At 39.4% G+C, this 17,356-nt stretch overlaps 1 protein-coding gene across 1 annotated transcript in view; it reads left to right on the top strand.

Annotated features, from left to right (window-relative positions):
- Window positions 1–29: 29 nt before the first annotated feature.
- pcsk5a (proprotein convertase subtilisin/kexin type 5a) overlaps window positions 30–17,356 on the top strand; it is a 39,367-nt gene continuing 22,040 nt past the window's right edge. Inside the window, exons 1-19 of the mRNA XM_037691984.1 lie at window positions 30–218; window positions 342–485; window positions 778–854; window positions 1,102–1,190; window positions 1,286–1,458; window positions 1,598–1,795; window positions 3,208–3,308; window positions 3,415–3,518; window positions 3,817–3,937; window positions 4,125–4,313; window positions 9,284–9,420; window positions 9,552–9,674; window positions 9,850–9,952; window positions 11,206–11,396; window positions 14,158–14,242; window positions 14,687–14,790; window positions 15,756–15,894; window positions 16,091–16,206; window positions 16,469–16,571. Coding sequence (XP_037547912.1) covers window positions 30–218; window positions 342–485; window positions 778–854; window positions 1,102–1,190; window positions 1,286–1,458; window positions 1,598–1,795; window positions 3,208–3,308; window positions 3,415–3,518; window positions 3,817–3,937; window positions 4,125–4,313; window positions 9,284–9,420; window positions 9,552–9,674; window positions 9,850–9,952; window positions 11,206–11,396; window positions 14,158–14,242; window positions 14,687–14,790; window positions 15,756–15,894; window positions 16,091–16,206; window positions 16,469–16,571 — 2,486 coding nt within the window. The remainder of the gene's footprint in view (window positions 219–341; window positions 486–777; window positions 855–1,101; window positions 1,191–1,285; window positions 1,459–1,597; window positions 1,796–3,207; window positions 3,309–3,414; window positions 3,519–3,816; window positions 3,938–4,124; window positions 4,314–9,283; window positions 9,421–9,551; window positions 9,675–9,849; window positions 9,953–11,205; window positions 11,397–14,157; window positions 14,243–14,686; window positions 14,791–15,755; window positions 15,895–16,090; window positions 16,207–16,468; window positions 16,572–17,356) is intronic.

The following is a 17,356-nucleotide window of genomic DNA, read 5'->3' as shown; positions in this document are numbered from 1 at the left end:
CATTGTTTCAGAAGGCTGCATCTCTACAAATGGCATGTTTTACTTTGAAGGTGGAATGGCTGCAACAGCAGGTGGTCCACAGGAGAGCAAAGAGGACCTCTGGAAAAAGCCAAATCCATGTTCCGAACTTGGAGACCAAAGACCTTCATGCTCATCAGTCTAACCACACCCTGATGGAGCACTTTATTGCTCCTGTGTGGAACAGGTTGTGGCACATTGTGAGTCTGTTTTCTTTTCTTTGTTATTATTTTGTTAATAAAAGCATGTGACGACAGCCAAAGCCTAAAACTAATTCATTCTTCTTAAGAACTAAGTCCAATGTCCTGCTGTTTGCTTCACAGCACTGCAGTGGTGAGTTAAATGCCTGCCAGTTTCACATGAACATTGCAGGGGCCTGGAGGAGAGGATATACTGGGAAGGATGTGGTGGTGTCTGTCCTAGATGATGGCATTGAGAAAGAGCATCCTGATCTGAAGCCAAATTATGTAAGTGCCCTAGGATGGGAGGCTCTTCTCAGGAAGGGGACATTAATCATTAGCAATTTGGCTGAGCTTTTAGAGGAAGAGCAAGGAGCTGAAACAGATATTGCAGGCAAGAGCACTTGGGTTAAAGGTTTAGAAAGACTGGTTAAGAGTATTGGAATAGACATTAAATGTCTGATCCACTTAACTGTGCAGGGACTGGTGAATAATGCTCTTTGTGATTTGTCTGATGAAATGGAGACAGATAGCTGCTGGCAGCTGTTATGTGCTGCTACTTACTATTGTCTTGATGTAGGATCCACTTGCCAGCTATGATGTGAACGGACAAGACCAAGATCCTTCTCCAAGTTATTCTGACAATGCTGCTAACTTGTAAGTATATTCCACCTCCATATTTCTTTTTGCACCTGCCGTGACTCTTCCTAATCGCAATTCAGTTGTTAATTATTGCAAGTTTTCCTTGTCGCTTCTGAGCAATTGTACACATGTATTGATGTGCAAATTTCCTAATCTGAATTCTTGTTTTGTCACCGACTTGATGCGGTGGATATGCTCCATCTCCTCCTCATGCATATGCATCCAACCTCAATTTCTGATGTTTTTCTCATTTACTCTGAAGCCACGGGACTCAGTGTGCAGGAATGGTGGCTGCAACCGCAAATAACTCACAGTGCACTGTTGGAGTCTCGTTCAATGCTCGGATAGGAGGCAAGTCCATGTGATGGCATGAACGAAGCAGTCTGAGGTTGGAGTTTTGTTGTTAATTCAAACATTGTTATGTTTTGTCTCACCTCCTCCTGTAGGCATACGCATGTTGGATGGAGATGTGACAGACATTGTGGAAGCCCAATCTTTAAGTTTCAGGCCACAGTATATTGATATCTACTTAGCTGGCTGGGGGCCAGAGGACGATGGGGCCACTCTGGATGGACCTGGACCCCTGGCTCAGCTTGCTTTGCAGATTGGCATTGAAAATGTGAGAGGAAAAGTGCATGTGTTGGCGAGCTTTGTTGGCTGTGTTTGTTGAACTCAATGTCAAATTTATTAAAATTTTCATTTGTATGGTATCAATGGTAGATCTTTTTTTTTTTTTTTTGTGGCCTAAATCAAAACAGGGCCGACATGGAAAGGGTTCAATTTTTGTGTGGCCGTCGGGGAACGGAGGGCGTGCAGGTGACCACTGCTCCTGCGATGGCTACACCAACAACATCCACACCATTTCTGTCAGCAGTGTCACTCACAGAGGAATCCATTCAGATTACCTGGAACAATGTTCCTCCACACTGGCAGCAGCCTACAGCGGTGAGGAGATGGTGAGTACAGGTTCTGGAAAAATTGTGAAACTATCCAGGTTTAGATCATTAAGACTTTGCATGTATTTCACATATTGGGATAAAATATGTATTTAAAAAAATTAACAGTACTTTTTTTGCTGTGTTTCAAACAAACCTTTACTGAGGGTAGTTTGTGTGGATGTATATTTGTTCGAACATAAGAATCTATGAGAGTAAAATTAAACATTTGCATTATTTATGTCAATATGTATTTAAACAAACACCTAATTTGTAACGTGCTTATCCCTTGATTCATTTTGAGTGTGGAAAAATAAATTATTATGCTTTGAAATATCATTACTGTTGTATTAGATAAGCCTCTTTGTCATTAAATTGAATTATGCAAATAAATGAACTCAAATGATTAAGAAGTGTTGATGAATTAAAAAAAAAATTCAGCATGCATTGTATTTAGGCTAACACTCTCCTGCATAATGAAAAAAAGCGATACATTCTATATAAACTGTATTTCTGTCGTGTGATAAAACATCTGTTATAATACCTAACACATGCTGGAATTTCAAAAACAGCTAGTTATAATGATGCACCGTTTGTAATTTTGTTCATGTCTCTTGGAAACTTATTTGAACATTTTTTTTTAAGTCTGTGTTCAAATTTGACGTCACCCTTCCTGACCAGCTGCTCAGAACCAGAAATAATACATTTGGTAACGGAAGTACAGATGGGTGGATTAGAGACATCTTCTGCTGTTGAGTGTTATTATCAGAGACACCTGTCAATCAAGCAAATATGCCCCAAACAGACCCCTTTGTAAAGTCACAAAACAATAATTTTCAATCTCTCAGCCTCTATTACATGAAAAATGAAGTATATCTAAATATGTGAACATTTTTAAAAGACCAAGTCATTGACAGTTTTTTTTCATTTGTTTTGTGGAAAAAAAAAAAGGTTAATTAAACCTTAATACCCTTTTAAAATGCATAATAAATATCAATGTGATCATTAAATAAAACAAAATTTATACCACATTGACATCAGTTAATTATTTACACAACGAAAAGTTAAAAAGACACAGGCTTCACAAGTTGTCTACTAATTTGTACAAAACTATCAAATAAAGTCAGGGTTAATGGACAGTTTTCTTTATAACAGTTGTGTATGTTTCTACACAACATTAGGTAATAAGAGAACTGAGATTGGGACGATGGAAGTATGCACATTTTATATAATTTGGGCTAATAAAATGCAAAATTGTCCACCAATAAAGAAGCTGGTCAGACTCTTTGTTTAACTTTGTACTTTATATCTCTTTGAATCTAAAATTTTGATCACATTTAAAATCCTTTCAATTGATTATCATCACTAAGATACATCCCAGTTTTGTGCAGTTTCAGATAAATTAGGTAATAATGCCACTATGCCACTGACAGGTAACCCCAGGACCACAGCAGGGCTGTTCCAGGACTCGATCAGGGACTTCCCTCTCCTCCTCTGTGGCTGCTGGGATCATTGCTCTTACATTGGAGGCCAAGTGAGCAGCTCTCATTTACACAAAGTCCAGCATTCTGACCAGGTTAAAATCAATAACTGATGTTTGCTGAGAATATGTTCTTCCCTTCTGTTTGACCCTTTTATAGTCCTTCGCTAACCTGGAGGGATGTGCAGCACATTATTGTTCGAACATCAAAATCTCATCACCTTGTTGCTCCAGACTGGCACATCAATGGAGCTGGATACAAAGGTATCTGCTCAATTTCAAACAAACACTTGGAATAGTTTCTAAAAATATCATTAAAATATGATCTTTTTTTTATTACGTCCCTTTAAAACCCAAAGACAGGCTGAAAAAATATGAATTTGGTATTTTTGGTGAATATTCTCTTTGAACAAGGAAACTATAAAGCAGAGAACACATTATAAACTAACGAGGTTCAGCCAGCAGAATTGCAATAAACGCCCACAAAGTCTCAGGAGGATGTGAAATCTTTAAGATGGCTTTATGCCCTTTCTACCCCAGCTAATGTGTTTTTTTCTGTTAGTGAGCCATCTTTATGGCTTTGGCCTGCTGGATGCTGAAGAAATGGTGAAGGAGGCAGAGCGCTGGAAACCAGTCCCCTCACAGCACAAGTATGTGGAGGAGGCTGCCAGCCAGCTGAGCAGGTATCACACCAACGTGACTGCAAAACATCTTTGCTTCCAGTCAGGGATTCCCTTTGTTCTGTCTCTCACACTTAAATACCCTTCTTTATTAGTTGCTTTTCTTGTAATTCCTTGTTTGCTTTCTGCCTCTTCTCTTATTTCTGGTGTTCACAACGTTGCTTTATTCCTTTACTCTGTCTCGTCGCAGAGTTATTCACCCAGGCTCAGTGCTGACACATGTCTTTGAGGCCATGGGCTGCTCCATCAAGGCCCTTCAATGCGTTGTTTATGTGGAGCACGTTGTAGTCCGTGTAACCATCACTCACAGGCGTCGTGGCGACCTTTCCATTACGCTCACATCACCTTCAGGCACTGTGTCACAACTGCTAGCTAACAGGTAATGTTCCACTACCATCCCCTACCTCCTCCTGGTCTCTATGAGTTGACTAATGTTGTGTTGTTTTTGTTGTTTTTCAAGCATTTAATGCACAGAGTAAAAGTCTTCATGTTGGCAACTTTGTAAGAAAAGTTGATTTTGGAAAACACTGTTGGAAAATGACAGTAGTGATGCTCATATGGTGTTTCAAGGGACGTAATTTTTGAGCAAGTTTCTAAAAAGATTTAATCCTGGCAAGTTTCTAACAATCCTTGCCTTACTGGTTTTTTTTAGTTTGTTTGTTTTATTTTTTTTCAATACTACTCGAAGCCATTAAAATAAAAAGCATTACACAGGAATGAGGCAGCGATACACTCAGTTTTGGCAACCCTTTGAATTAAAAATAATTGTCAAGAATCAGCTTTTATGATTCGTAAACTCAGCCGAACAACAAGAAAGTTTAAAATAATTATTAATTTGCAGCTGGTGGTGGGAGTCAGGATCCAGAGGCAGGAACAAAACTGCAAAGATATGAGTGTTAGTGGCTTGTGGGTTTTTAGGGGATTGTTTGTCAATAATTAACAGTCACTAACCTTCTCAGGCAGGTATGGTGATTTACACCTGTCAAAGCTTGTGTGGATGATGTCACCGTAGCTGGTGGAGACACAGCTGCTGAGGTACACTGCAATAGTGATAGTGTGTGTGTGTGCGTGTGTGTGTGTGTGTGTGTGTGTGTGTGTGTGGGGGGGGGGGTTATCCAAAGATGGGGTCCTTTAGGAGAGGCAGAGGTCTTTAAACAGGTCCAAAGGGTGATCCAAAATCCAGAGACTAGGGGCCAGAAGCAAAGGTCATCACCAGGATCAGATGAGCAGAATGAGAGCAGACAAGAGGCAGGCAAAGAGGCAAATCCAGAAAGCAGGCATGGGGTCAAGACAGGAGTTTCAGACAAGATCAATGAAGCGCTGGACATCTACAACCAAAAGGATTAGATAATCTGGCAAGGAGCAGTGAAACAAGAGGTAGGGCAGACAACAGGTGCAGCACATGAGGCTGATTGAGCTGTAGATGAAGTGGGTGTGGCTGAGAGGCAGAGCTTGAGTGGAACATGACTGAGCAGAAATAAGACATGAAGGAGGCAGAAACATAACAATAATAGGACAATATGTAGTATGCTTAAGAATTCAGCTTATAAGTTGGATAACAATAAAATGGTAACCAGCACCTTAGTGATAATTCTTTCAATGTGTTGCTTTTCAATCTGTAATCCAGTGGAATTTTGTGTTTGTTTAAATTTGTTCAAAACATACTTCATTTCATCCATCTATCTATCATCCATCCATCCATCCATCCATCCATCCATCCATCCATATTCTACCGCTTATCCATAGGCAGGTTGTGGAGGCAACAGATCCAGTAGAGAAACCCAGACCCTCTCCCCAGTAACATTTTCCAGCTCTTCTGGGAGACTTTGAGGTGTTTCCAGGCCAGAGAAAATACACCATCCCTCCAGCGACTTTAGAGTCTTTCCCGGGACCTCCAACCAGTGGGACATGCTTGGAAAACCTCTAAAGGGAGGAGTCCGGGAGGAATCCTAATCAGATGTCTGAACCACCTCAACTGACTCCTTTTGATGCAGAGGAGCAGTGGCTCTACTCCGAGATCACTCCAGATGATGGAGCTCCTCACCCCATCTCTAAGGCTGAGCCCGGCCACCTTGCAAAGGAACCCATTTTGGCTGCTTGTGTCCTGGAGCTCATTCTTTCAGTCATGATCCAAACCTCATGACCATAGGTGAGGTTCAAAATGTAGACAGACCAGTAAATCAAAAGCTTTGCCTCTCGACTCAGTTCTTTCTTCTCCACAAGTGTCCAAAACAATGTCTTCATTACTGAGGATGATTCCCCAATCTGGAAATCCATCTCCCATTTCATCCTACCATCATTTGTGAACAAGAGGCCCGGATACTTGAAGTCATCCACCTGAGGCAAAGTCTCCTCCAGAACCTGGTGGGGGCAGCCACCCATTTCTGGTTGAGAACAATGGCCTCACACTTAGAAAAACTGACTCTCATTCCAGCCACTTCACACTAAGCTACAAACAGTCCCAGTGCACGCTGAAGGTATTAGCCTGAAGAGACTAGCAGAATTATATAATCTGCATAAAGCAGAGATGAGACTCTTAGATTCCCAAACTAAACACCCTCCTCTCCAAGACTGCACCTCAAGATCCTGTCCATGGAAACCACAAACAAGATCAGAGGCCAGGGACAGCCCTGATGGAGTCCAGCCCACACTGAGAACAAGCTCAACTTTGTGCCAAGGATGCGGACACAGCTCTTGCTGTGGGACAGGGACTGGATAGCTCTTAAAAGCAACCCAGGTACTGCATACTTCCAAGAACCTTACCTCCTGCAAACCAAAACCACAGAGAGGCAACCATCTCATTCTCCAGGGATTGTGAGTATTCCCACACCCACTCGACACCTCTCTCCCTGGACAACTCTGGGTAGGAGAGAGGCCAACTTCTCTCCATGAGTTGGGTTCCAGAACTCAAGCTGTGCACTGAGGTGAGCCCAACTACATAAAGTTGGTACCTCTCAACCTGACACACAAGTTCCATCTACTTATAGCTAGTTTAGGCCACCAGAAATTGGGATGGCTAAGGACCCTCCCTCAGCTGCTACCAGACATGCACAACACCCAACCTTGACAGACCTCCCTGCAGGTGGTGGGTCCACCTGGAGGCAGTTTCCTGTTTATTGTTCAGGCTTGGACCAGCTGGGCCCATGCCCAATTGATGGTCGACCATTGGTTCACTGGTGGAAACCCCTCACTCCCACCCCCATCCTCCTATTTCTGCAGAATAGCTAAATATTTCCATTACTTAATAATAGATTGAATGATAATCCATAGGATGTTGAGATTGGGGGTATTTTTATATACCCATCCCTGATCTGTACTTCTCCACAACTTTGTCTCTGATCTGTGTGGAGAGTTTCTTGGTCTTCATGCTGTCTCTCTTGGTTGAAGCCCTTCCTAATAGAGGTGTTGTGCTGGTTTTGGATCTGGGGGCCATAAATGTAATTAAGTGTACTGTATTTCTTTAACTCTTGTTTCATGCCCTGAAACGTACTTTCACTATTCTTATCAGCACTCTAACAGGCGTAAGATATGTGAAATGTTATTTTAAGCAGAAGGAAACCCTAAAATAATCTCACTGTTGAATTTCAAATTACACTGCGCTCAGCAGTGTTCTCATTAACTGATTAAATTTTTCCAATTTATACTTTTTCTCCTTCTTACACGAGTTAAATTTGAAATGTTTTTAAACAGTTTACAAGTAAAGATGATTTATGGCAACAATGCTTCAAGGCAAATTAGGTTTTCAAATAATTAATTTGTTGAAATATATAATTTCTGTAAAAAGTAAGCACATCACTGGTTTCAATAAGAAACACTTCTGTCTTAATATAACACATTTTATGATTAAAGAGTTCAGTTTAATGTCGACATTTAGCTAAATATGTCAGAGCACATGAAAGTAGTTTACTGGTCAAGATTTACCACAATGTTCAATCTGATGGGAATCAATCGTCAATCCATACCTCACTGAATGTTTTATTTCAAGTTTCACTAGCAGCTTTACAGAAGAAAATAATCCATAACTTTTTGTTTTTTAATTGTCAAGCAAACTCTATTAATCATATTATCATGTGCATGTTTGATAGGAAAGAACTAGCTAGAACTAGCTACAGTCACTTGACTTGCTTGTGACATTGCACAAATGTTAAATGAAATAAACAAGTGATTTACAAAAGTTAATGTAAAAGAAAAATTAAGATAAGCTTTTTGGGACTTTGTTTCCTGTAACACTTTGAGCATGATGTACATTGATTTTATTTCTTTGGATGATCTAATCATTTATTTGGTCATGAATGTAACCATGATCACAGTGTCAGAACTTAGTCAGGAAGTTTTTTTATTATTATTTTGCCTACTGTAATATGTACAGCAACTAAAGAATAAAGGAAAATAAACAAATAAAGCTTAATATTTTTGTGAAATTGGAGACTATTTTTTTCTAATTTTCAAATTTTATAGATTAATCAATATCAGAGCACTATTGCTATTAAAGATCGATGGCAGCACATATCCTAGTGTGCAAGTCAACCTCAAATCATAACATTTCTAGCATTGTGCTTCACAGTTGGAATTAGGTCTACCTACTGGTAATTAAAAAAAGGGATCTATGGTTAGCACAAACATATATTCTGTTTCTGCTTTTTTTCAATCGCTCCACAGCTCAGAAGCGTAGTGCAAAAAGTGTCATTTTAAAGAGTCATACTTATCTGTCAACAGAAATGCCCCCAAAAAGTGATTATATTTGAAATGACGTTTTTTTCATGAATATTGGTCAGTTTTGTCCTAATGCTCTAATTCTATCTGACACAATTCCCAAGCAGGTCAGATATGAGTAATTTCCTGCTTATTGAAGAAGACAGTTGAACGGGCTGCATACAGGCTTTTGACAAACAACCTACTTTCAGGCTTAATTTGGATCTTGGTAATTCAAAGATGATTTTCTTTTTTGAGAGACTGACTCATTTCAAATCATTTGAAGATCTTTTAAAATTCCTCTTCAGACTTTCAAGCACCTAATGACCTTTTATGTTTGAAGTTCTTGAAGAATATATTGTAGATATTCTTGTAGATTCATTAAGTGTCTTTAGATGAATGTGGAGGAGCAGGTGTTGGTGTAATGTTTTCTTAATTTAACAAAAAAAATGTTGCCTTAATATGTTTTTAATATGATGTATTCATGTAAAAACTTAATTGTAAAGCATAAATAACAAAACATCTTAAAATGGAAGTTTTCTCATGTCCCAAGTTGGAGTTTCTAATATATTTTTTATTGATTAAGCAATGCTGTTTTAAAATAATTTTCTAATTCATAAAAATATAACTTTATAAATATGTATTGTGTTGGTTTAGACCTTTTGACAACTCCACTGAGGGATTTCAGGACTGGGAGTTCATGACAACTCATTGCTGGGGGGAGCGGGCAGCAGGGAAGTGGACTTTGAAAGTCATGAATACTCCATCTCAGAAGCAAGTCAGTGCTAATAGAGGTTGGTTCTTTCTTTTTGTGGCATCTCTACAGTGCAAGACCTACATACACTAAACCCTGAGTTGCAGCAACAGAAACACAGAGCAACGCTCATGGGACAAACCTGTTTTCTTGCCCTCCGTTGTTTCACAGGGATGCTAAAGAAGTGGTCTCTGGTGATTTATGGCACTGCAGAGCAGCCGTATCACATGCATCGTCAGCGACCCCGATCAGCTGAGTTCTCAGAGGATACAGATCTCACAGAGGCATACAATGGTGACTCATACACCCTGCCTACCCTTGTTCTAGATTGGAGCTTTTTACATAACAGCTTCATGCAGTTTTTACTCACACTAGTATAGCATATGATTCCATTGAAACAGCATTTTGCAGCGAGTTTGTTGTAGCTGCCATTATGGTACTTTGACTTTAGTTGCATTTTCCCTTGCAGGACCCTGTGACCCAGAATGCAATGATGACGGCTGTGACGGGCCCAGCCCACAGCAGTGTGTCACATGCTTGCATTTTTTTCTCAAGTTCAAGAACAACTCAAGGTTAGCATGATCACACAGTGCAGACAGCAGTTAGATGATACATATGAACAACATGACTTTGTTGTTCTATCTGCCAAATGTTCCATTTTAAAATAGCATGCAATTTACAAACCCAGCTCTGAAAAAGAAAACAGAATTAAGTAATTTGCTAATCTTATGAATTCATATTTTATTCATAATGGAAAATTTGATGGGGTGGGGAGACAGTTCAGGTCTCTCTTGTAAATGAGTCCTCAAGGCTCAATGGGATTTACCTGTCTAAATAAAGGTTGAATGAAAAAGTTATAAATTTGATGTAACATATCTAAACCAAAGTTGGGGCAGGAACATGAAAAAGCTGTAAAAGTAAATGGTAGAAATGAGAAACAACTGGAGGAACATTTTGCAACGACCAGTGTAAGGTACCTTAGCATCATCAGTAAGAAAACTGAAAGAACATTTTGAATAGCCTGAATCTCTCAGAAGTAAAGCTGGGCAAAAGTTCATCAATCTCAGGGAAGAAAAACTGCACCTAAAAATAGTAGAACAACTTCAGAATAAATTTTCTTAATAAAACTTAGTGAAGAATATTTCAACATCCCATTGTCTACAGATATGATCAAACAAATGATAGAATATGGAGAAATATCTTTGCTCATGGGTGAAAATCAAGGTCTGGTTTCGATACGGAAAACCCTGAATAGGCTCAGGAACACTGTGCCATCCACAAACACTGGATAAATCTATATCATGCAAAGGAGTGTGAGCACAATCCAGGAATACCACAATCTACTCTGGGCAAAAGCTAATTTAAAGTTGACTGAGGCAAAGTGGAAAACTGTTTTGTTTCAGATAAAAGGAAATTGGACATTCTTCTTGTAAACCATAGATGACACATACTTCATGACTTTTTTCCATACCATTTACTTTACAGCCTGTTGTTGCTTATTTTCACCTTTGATGAGGTGTTGCTACTATCATTCTCAAATAGTTTTGCTAAAAATTGTACCATTTCTTGGTTTAACATTTGATGTATTAAATATGTTTCATTATAAAAATCATATGGGTTGGTGAGATTTGCAAAGCACTGCATTCTGTTTATATTATATTATATTTTACACAACATCCCAGCTTATCAGAAATTATGTTGTACATCAGCCTTGTGTATTTTAGAAATGGTGGTAAAACTCCACCACAAATGTAATTTTCCCCGTCTAATTTCCATAATTGTATTTCTTGCTGTCTATCTCTTTTGTTTTGTCCTTGTCCAATAGACTATGTGTATCAGAGTGTCCCAGTGGGTTCTGGGGAGACCATCGACGCTGTAAAAAGTGCTATTCTTCATGTGAGAGCTGCACAGGAAGTCGTAGTGACCAATGCACTTCCTGTCAGCCTGGTCATCACCTTACGGAAGGGGCTAATACCTGCACAGCCACCTGTGGGGACGGCTACTACCTCGATCATGGTTGGACTTTCAACTCCTATTTTCCATTTTTTGTTCACGGTAATCATTGATTTGAAAATTCAGAAGACATACGAATGAGTGTAAGTCCAACACCCACCATTATTGCCCCAAGTGCTCTTAAGGGGTAATTACTGTCGTAGAATATGGTGATGATATGATTTTTTGCATTCAAGCCACACAAGTGCTTAAAAAACCTTAAGCAAACACACCATTCAGTGTGCTTGTCCTCTCCTCTTCTAAAACAAATAATGGCTCTCCCACTTCCTTGTCAAAGTCCTCACTCTGTCTCAGGTTCTGTTTTTCTTTTTCATCTCTGCCTCTTATGTCTGAAAAGGTTCTGACTCTGTGGCTCCACCCCTCATCTCAAGGTCAAGGTAAAGGTTCTTTATTGCCATTCGCATCACATGTGGGACATGAGGTGGAATGAAATTGTGTACACAGGGTCTCAGTTACATCCAACAACAGCAAAAATATAAAGTGTAAAACGAAACAGTAAATAAGGATCTAATATATAAACTAAAGCCCTGTTTGCACGGGATTAGTTTTACCTAGGGACCACATATTATTTGTAATAATTACGAAGATTATCTGTGTTGTTAATCCCATGCGAATCGGCCGTGTCAGTAATTTGTAAAGTGAAAATTCCCCTGCAAATTATCTACTATATTTTGCTGAACTCCAAGGTCCTGTGATAATACTAATCCAATGCAAATGAGCATCTCTGTGATTTGGACAGAAATGGGCGTGATCCGATATGTAAATAGGCGTTTTTTGTTTCTTGTTTTTGTTTAAGCAAAATCATTTGGAAAAATATAGAACAAGGCTATTTTAAATGAACACGCTGCTCGCTTCGGCTTTTGTAGATGCTGTTACTTCCTTCACCGCAGATGACAGCAGGTGCAGAGACGAACGCAGTCGGTGATGAGCTGATCTATCCATCCATCCATCCATTCATCCATCCATCCATTTTATTCACCCGGTTTTCCTTTTCGGGTAGTGGGGGTTGCTGGTGCCCATATCCAGCCATCACTGTACAAGAGGTGGGGAGCACCCTGGACAAGTTGCAAGTCCATTTCAACTGGCGGGTCAGCAGATGCGCGCAGCCAGTGACAGGTTGTCCATCTGAGCTTAACACGACTTGCAACGCATTAACGTCATATCCAGAAGATGTCCGTAAATTTCAGCTAAATCTCATGCTTTGATTATCCCGTGCGAATGCGCCACATAAAAAGCAGACGTTGGGAGGTAATTTATTTATTACATGTGGTCCCTATAGGTAAAACTAATCCAGTGCAAATAGGGCTTAAGATATACTCTAAACAAATGCCCAATGGTATGCTAAAATATCTAAGATATAAGCTAGTCACTAATAGTGCAAAACAATACACCGAACAACAGCAGCACGAACAAGAGTCTTTGTGGGTGGATGAGTACGAATGAATGAATACAGCACCATGAAATTATCAGCAGCATGAGATTAGCAGCATGGATAATCAGCAGCGCATGTCAACAATCAAAGTTGCATTACAGTAATTTTTTTTCCTCACAGTGATAATCCTGGTTGAGTCTAACAGCTTCAGGGTAGAAGCTGGTCCTCAGTCTAGTGGTTCTACACTTAATGAGCCATAACCTCCTGCCTTAGGGGAGCAGAGAAAAAAGTGTGTGTGCTGGGTGTGTGGAGTCCTTCATGATGCAGGTGGCCCTCTTCCTGCATCTGGAGGTGTAGAAGTCTGTGATGGTGGGGAGGCTGAATAAGCTCAAACAGAAGCTGCAGATTGACATTCAAAAATCACCATGTAGTTTTGACTCAAACACACTAAAAAAGGCTAAACTAAATGCTATGCAACACACTACACCCTAACTATAAAATCCAAACATGTTAAATGTCACAACTCTTTCAAATGTCATTTCTCACTCCCCTTGTCAATGTGTCTCTATTGCTGCCAAACTTCCTTCAACTTCTGCACCCTTTTCTTCTTCTTCCTGTAGATGTTTTGGTACTTGACAAATAACTTCAGGTCTCAATCAGAAAGGAGGTGGGGGATTGTTTGTTTGTTCAGAAGGAGGTGAGAACAGATAAGCGATAAGGCTATTTTTTCCATGAAACTGCTGGTCTTTGAAGATGCCTCGAGTCTTGCGTAATAGAAATCTGGCGATCTCGAGTTATCACGTCCCTTCCCATATATGGAAGTGAATGGGCTGCTTCCAAAGTTGAGACTAAAACTAAAACTGCTTAAAATTGTCACTTAAATTACATTTTTAAATCCAGTTTGTGTAACTTTTAAACGTTTGCCACATAACATAGGTATTTATTTGTTGCGGCTCAATCGAACAATTGATAAGGTCAATAGAAAAAACAAAGCAAATGTATTCTTGTTTTTAGTATTTTACCTTGTTTTATAAGGCACCTTGATTTTATTGTTTTACAACACTGCTTTTTTTATTTAATTGCATTTTATTGTTGCTTATTGTTATCTGTACTTTATATGTTGTCTGTCTAAAACAGGTCTCTCTTGTAAATGAGTCCTCATGACTCAATGAGGCTAACCTGGATTAATACAGGTTGCATGAAAAATTTTATTTTTCTGGATATGTAATGTGAAAAAATTATAGGAGTTTGACAAGGGATGTGTGTCTCCCACAATTTGGGGCCTGCAAATAAACATTAATTTACTGATTCTGCAGTTTAGAGGTGCGTGAGTAAGATTGATTTGTGCCTCTGATGTGTACTCCCTGTGTATTGTTTGTTTTTTCCCCTCAGATACACATATGTGCAGAAAGTGCAGTGAAAACTGCTTGAAGTGCACCTCTTACAGCATCTGCACAGAATGCAAAATAGACACAAGGTGAAACAAATTCTCCAATGATGCTTGAATTAACTCCTCTGCAAACATTGCTTTTTCTCTTTCAGCCACTGAGAATACTAATGCTCAGTGCGCACACACACTCTCAGCAGTATTGCTGCAATTAAATAAAGTTACAGTTTTGCTTAGTTGTTTTTTTTAACTGTGTCATCCTTTTATTTCTTCTCACACAGCTTGAAAAAAAAATCTTTTTCTTGACATGTATTTTACAAAATCAGTATTAGAATGGACCAAACATCATATTGTTGAGCTAGAAGTTTCTGGACTACACTGTTCACTGACTCAGCTCACCAATGGCTTGTGGTGCTGTTGTGGTTGTGGGTTGGAGAAACGAGCCTGTGGTCTGAAGGCAGTGACTCACTGTTATGGTGTCACATGATTGACTGAGTGTGTCACGGTCCCACATGCTCTCTCCGCCCTCTCCAGTCTGCAGGGGAACCGTTGCCAGCGGAGCTGTGTGGACGGGTTCTACTATGACACACAGGAAGACAAATGCAAACCCTGTCACAAGGCCTGTGCTACCTGTGCAGGTGAGAATGAGGTCAAGGGTCAGCGACATAATCTTTATGAATAGTTCTTTAAAAAAGTTGTTTTTTTCATACTTTATTCATGCATAGTATTGCTTACCTGTACAGTTTCTCCCATACATTTTTTGCAGTCAGACTACTTCTGCAAAGTTTGTGCAATTCAAAACACTCAAATATCAAAGTGTTTGGCTCAGTTAAAAATACTGTATTGGGAATTTTGTTTGTTGGAGACATTATACTTTTTGAAATATTTAACTTAATTTACTATATTTGCCCATAGAAAAGACTGAGGTCCCTTCAAGTCCTTTGAAACATTTTTCTCCTTTAAATATGCTTCAGCAGACTTGCTTAACTTTTGTCTTAAGCTACTTTTTGCATTTAGCTACAATTTTGTTAATTTTAGCTTTTGACTACAATTATTTATTTTGGCTTTTAGCTACTGTTTTGCACATCTTAGCTTTTACCTACTGTTCTTCTGATATACAATTTTTAACTCTGGTGATTTTAGCTTTTGACTACTGTTTTGCTAATGTGTTTATTTTTTCTTGCTACTTTAGTATGTTTAGATTTTTGCTACTATTCTGCTGGCTTAAGCTTTTCTACTATTCTGCTAAGTTTAACTTTTGGCTGCTGTTATGCTCTATTCAGCTTTTAGCTGCTTGTTTTAACTTTTGGCTTCTGTTCTGTTCATCTCAATGTGTTCTGCTTACATTCGTTTCTATCCTGCATGCTTTAGCTCATGTTCTGATCATTTGTCATTTGCTCTGATTGTTTCAGCTTTAGTTCTGCTAGTTGCTAAATATATTCTGCTTGTTTTTAACTTGAACAATTCCATTTCTGCTTCTTCAACAAGTTTCAGCAAAGTCATTCCACACTCAGCATTCATGCTGCAATTTTGCACACACACAAAAAAAAAGCTAATTTTTCTAGTGTTTATGGGTTCATGTTTATGTGTATTGCGGCATCAGGTGCAGGTGTTCAGGCATGCAACCGATGTGCAGAAGGCTTCTTGATGGAAGAGTGGAGGTGCGTGTCCTCCTGCAGTGCTGGCTTCTACGCCACACAGCCAAGCCCAGAGTTAGTTGATGGCCACAGGATATGTAGGAGGTGAGCTCACTGGTGTGTGTTCAGATGTGGGTGGTTTGTTTATTGGCTGATGGCAGGCTTTATTCTGGTGGTTGGCTTCAGTCTGTTTCTGCTTGTTTTGGCACTGGTGTTTGTTGTTATCGGCCTGTATGTAGAGTGAGTAGCTGTTTTCTCTGTTTCATGTGTGTTTGTGCATGACTCTGTGTTTCCTCATCAGGTGTGATGCCAGCTGTCTCACCTGTGTGGGTCTGGGTTGGGCGAACTGCAGCAGCTGTTCCAGAGGTCATAGCCTTCAGGAAGGAGTGTGTGTTATCAACACAGAGTGCACAGACGGTCAGTCAACCAGCTCCCTCCCCTAGAACATATTGGCCCGCTGCTCCAGAGTAGATCTAATGTAGCCTTGTTGCATTTTGTTGTGCAGTTTCACACATATCACAATTTTGCTTGTGTGTTTTTGGTGGGGTAGTAGTTGAGCATCAATCACAACTCAGACTCCAAGTGCTACTCATTGTTAAAGATCTTTCTTTAAGCCTTGCCCTGAACTTCAAACTTTTATTTATTTCTGGGTCTGCATGGTCCTCTTGTTGTTTGTCAGGAGAATATCAGGACAGTAATGAGGCATGTCATCCATGTCATACAACGTGTCTGAAATGCACAGGGCCACAAAGCAAAGACTGCATCAGCTGTGGTTCTTCACGGTAAGTTGGATTTCATACATTAAATTTAGGATCAGAGCCCCATTGTAAGTTTTAGAAAGCTGCAAACTATTATTGTCAGGTTTGATGTATAAAACATACTCGTTATAATTCAAAATGTCATGCATGTGACCATAGCCAGAATGATAAAGAGCCTAATGACCCTCTGGTGGGAATGGAGTGTTTCATCTGCATGTGGATGGATGAAGAATTTCATTTAGTTTAAGGCCCCATTTACACAATATCTTCTTTGAGTGAAACCGTAGCATTTCTGCGACATTTAGTTGCTTGTGGACACAACAAGAATGGTGGTTTCCCTTGAAACCAAAGCTTTTAGAATCCACCTTAACTTTAAATTGTAACTTTCTTAACTCAGTTTTTAGTTCTTCAGGAAACTTCATTCAGCACTCGGCAGTCATTAGTTTGCTGTCAAGAGAACTTGTATTTTTTCTCCAGTTTTCTTTTTCATTTTCCGTTTTCTGATTTTTTTTTTAATTTGAACTGTATTTCCTCCATGTTGTATTTTTTAACAATTTTTTCATCATAGCATTTCAGTAACAACACTCGGTTATAGCTCAGTGTTAATACGGGGCCTTCGAATTGCTAAACGGTTTCAGGACCTGCCATGTGGTCACATGTCTGTGATGTTTCTCAGACTTACATATTAACAGATTGTTCGGAAATTGTGTTTGTCAATTTTAAATAATTAACTTCATTATCCAAAATCTCTCACTTTGCCTTTGGTTTAAACTGCTCTCCCTGTGGCTCTGTCTCCTCTCCATTTGTTA

The sequence above is a fragment of the Nematolebias whitei genome, chromosome 18, assembly GCF_014905685.2.
Source record: "Nematolebias whitei isolate Nwh7 chromosome 18, NemWhi1, whole genome shotgun sequence".
Lineage (NCBI taxonomy): Eukaryota > Metazoa > Chordata > Actinopteri > Cyprinodontiformes > Rivulidae > Nematolebias > Nematolebias whitei.
This window is presented reverse-complemented; position numbering and strand designations above follow the sequence as displayed.